General features: G+C 33.7%; 1 protein-coding gene across 1 annotated transcript; it reads right to left on the bottom strand.

Annotated features, from left to right (window-relative positions):
* Nucleotides 1-1,576: 1,576 nt before the first annotated feature.
* Nucleotides 1,577-3,283, bottom strand: LOC103584358 (serpin B4-like; the record flags this gene model as incomplete). The annotated part of the gene is made up of 3 exons (XM_008565400.1): nt 1,577-1,981; nt 2,684-2,839; nt 3,141-3,283. Coding segments are annotated over 3 exons (704 nt in total), but the record flags the coding sequence as incomplete, so codon positions are not given.
* Between the last annotated feature and the right edge of the window lie 111 nt (nt 3,284-3,394).

Below are 3,394 nucleotides of genomic sequence, written 5' to 3'. Positions count from 1 at the left end.
CTCTCTAGCTAGTCTGTCAATTCTCTCATGTAATTCTTAATAGACTAATTATCCCGAAAATAAATAAATTAATAACATTAATTTAAAAAAAAAAGAAAAAAAGAAAAGGCAAGTTGACCAAATCTCGTACTTAGGTGGTGAAGCATCTGCTTCCCTTGCTCTATTCTTGGACAGCTGAATTCCACTGAAGAAAATTTTGACCTTGCTCAAATCTTCCAAAATTAATGGTTTTTGAGACCAGCTGGAATTCAATCCTGAGTGAAAAGAACGTGGAACAAATATGACCTCTAAGAAAAGCTACCTTCTAGAAAATACAAACTTTCAATTCCTGACATTCACATATTGGTGTACTTCAACGCCAGTTCTAGGCCCTCCTTTCTTCTCACTTCATCCTCTTTCCCTAGGGTCATTTCCTTGCCTTTAGCAATAATTACCATGTTTATCCTAGTAACTCTAAAATTTTTACTTTGAGCATTACAAACTTAGAGCTTCATATTCTATCCCATCTATGAGCTCTAGACTCATATATTTATGTGCCTGCTAGATAAATCCACTTGGGTCTCAAAATAATCTCATATTCAAAGAGTATAAATATAAATCCATGATCTTCTATTTTCTCCAAACCAAATCTTCTTCCATCCAACTGTTAGGCCAGAAATTTTGGTGTCTTTTTTTGGCTTCTACCCTTCCTTGCCTCGATTTCTAATCTGTTGCTAGAATTTTGTGGCTGTTAGTTTTTAAATAATTCTCATAGGGTATTTCTTCCTCTTCATATCTACCCCCCAAACTCTGATGGTTTTCTAATTTATCTCACGGTATCCATACTGTTCTTTCCTCTTATCCTTTTATAACAGAGTAGCCAGAGATATATTTTCAAGATACAGATATAATGATTTCATTCCCCTCTTTGAAAAACAATCAAAGCCTGTAATGAGTTTCTTACCTCTTTTAGGATAAAATAAAAAGTTCTTAATGTGGGTTATAAGACCCTTCATGTCCAGACTCATCATGCCCTACTTTTGTTTTGAATTTTTCTTTCTATATGATTAATATATTTGTAAATTATCTTTCCTGTGTATGTTTGCTACTTGTGCTTTGTTGAAAAGAAAAAAGGTAAAGCAACAAATAACTTGGGTAAGTTATTGTTTTATTGGCAATGCATTTTATAGAATAGCAAAATTAGAAATATATGGAGGGTTCCAGATATTGCCTAAATTCAAAGAAATGTGGTTGTCTAGGTTAATAAGTTTGACGATAAAGTATAATTTGCTTTGATTCACTTAAAACAGGTCACAAACAGTATATCAAATTTAGAAGATAACAGTATTGAAATATCATTTTATTTTATCTTGAAGTTGAACATTTTGTTCTGAAGAGAATCTTTATGGGGAAAAAAGTAGGCTTATTATATGTATGTGTAGAAAGAGATAGACATATTATTTCAACAGTTAAATTATTGGTGATTTGTATGAGATTGGAAAGGAAAATGAGTTAAAGGAACCTGTTGCTTCCAGCAATCGATTTTCTGGAGCAACTCTGTGATCTTTTCCCAAAAGTAGTGACAGGTTAATCATATCTAAGGGGAAGAGACTCTGCCAAAGAAGAGGATGCTGTTGGTCTTATTTTGCTTGATGAAGAATAGGAAAGGGTGATCACAATGGAACGGTTCAGAACGTGGAGATATTATTTGAGCAACTTCTACGCCGGTGGCAGCTGTGGCCTCTGTTCCCTCCTCAGTGACGTCCACAAAGGACTTGTGTAGGACTTTAGACACCACGAGATTCGGAACCTCACTCATGCCTGAGAGGTTGGCATTATCTGAACTGAAGGCATCCACCATCCCCATGGCTTCCAAGATGGCTTTGAGGTCATAGCTCTCTCCCACTTTGAACCGAGGCAAGTATAAATACACTTCTCTCCTGCTCATATTCTGTGAGCTCGTCCATTCTGTTAATTTCTTAGCAGTGATTTCATCTTCAAGCTATGAAAATAGAAAAAATGAAACGGACATGATTAACTATAAACCTCTAACACATCTTAACGATGAATTGAATATGTGGGAAATCTATATTTTAGCAATCAATGATATACAGAAGGCTAAGTTTATTAGATATTATTCTAATAAGCAAAAATAATAGCCCTGAATATATATGTACATTTATTTGAGTACATATATGTATGTATATGCAGGAACAGAATCATTACATTAAATTATTTTGTACAAAATAAACTATATATCACTATTTCTTATGCCATCAGCCTACAGCTTATTATATGTATCAAGTTTGAATAGGCTCTTCTTATTTTCCTGTATGCATTATTTATTACATACTGCAATTATGGTGCAATTTTATTATTTTCTTGTTTGATGTATTTGTAAACTTTTCCCACATTGCCATATATTTCTCTCAGTCAAGTTTATTATTAACAATCAATTATTACTGCATACCATTAAACTGCTATCCAATGTATATAGTGCTGCTTAATTAAGAATTAATTAAGCCTTCAGTGTATGTCTGACCCTATACTAAAATATTTGTAATACAAAGATGAATCACTGTTTTTTGCTTTGAAGTTCTTGTTATTTTGAGGGACCTTGGCCTAAAAACTATTGCTTTGTTTAGTCTTGGTATTGTAGGAAAAATGGAGCAATAGAGGAAGAATCGTAGACGCAAGATTTTACCTTTTGTAGACCATCTATTTCATTTGGCAGCAGCACAATCATGCTTAAATCTCTGCCTTTATATGGCATTTCCAGGATCTTGGCCTGCACATCCTCCAGTACGGCAAAATTAGAGGACAGTGTTTGTTTCATCATCTGCACAGGTTTTCTTGTATCCTGCAATAAATTAATGTGTCAAACAAATACCAAGTGAGACATAAGATAAAAAAGGTAATATTATTGAGATATTAAACACATTCTTCTCTTTCTGAAATAACCCAGGAATTTTGTGAATTAAAGACAAGAGTTTCTTCAAGTATTCCTAACTAAATAAAGCTAAAAAAAAAAAAAAACAACAAAATAAGAGCCACGACAAATTCTATTTTGTATTTGCAGTGGTGCATTTCATTGGATGTGTTTATATTTAACATTCAATGGATAGCTGCATTACATTATACAAATAAAATATAGACAATACCTTGTTCAGCCAAAACTCTCCCTCTTTAGTATTTTCCTTATAAAATTTCTGGGCCCACTGCCCTTTGAAATAGACTGCATTTACCAGAACCAGTTTGGTGAGGTAGGTAAGAGATCCATTAGGAAATAGGTCCTTGATTTTGCCTGCAAGGGAAAGAAAACAGGTTCAGTCACACAAGGCACAAGTGGTTTGTCTGGAAGACGCTTTGCAAAAGTTCACCACTGATCATTAATTATTCACCAAAATCACTATTT

This window comes from Galeopterus variegatus, unplaced genomic scaffold (assembly GCF_000696425.1).
Source record: "Galeopterus variegatus unplaced genomic scaffold, G_variegatus-3.0.2 Scaffold51399, whole genome shotgun sequence".
NCBI classification, from domain to species: domain Eukaryota; kingdom Metazoa; phylum Chordata; class Mammalia; order Dermoptera; family Cynocephalidae; genus Galeopterus; species Galeopterus variegatus.
The sequence above is the reverse complement of the archived record's forward strand: the minus strand, read 5'-3'. Positions and strand labels throughout refer to the sequence as shown.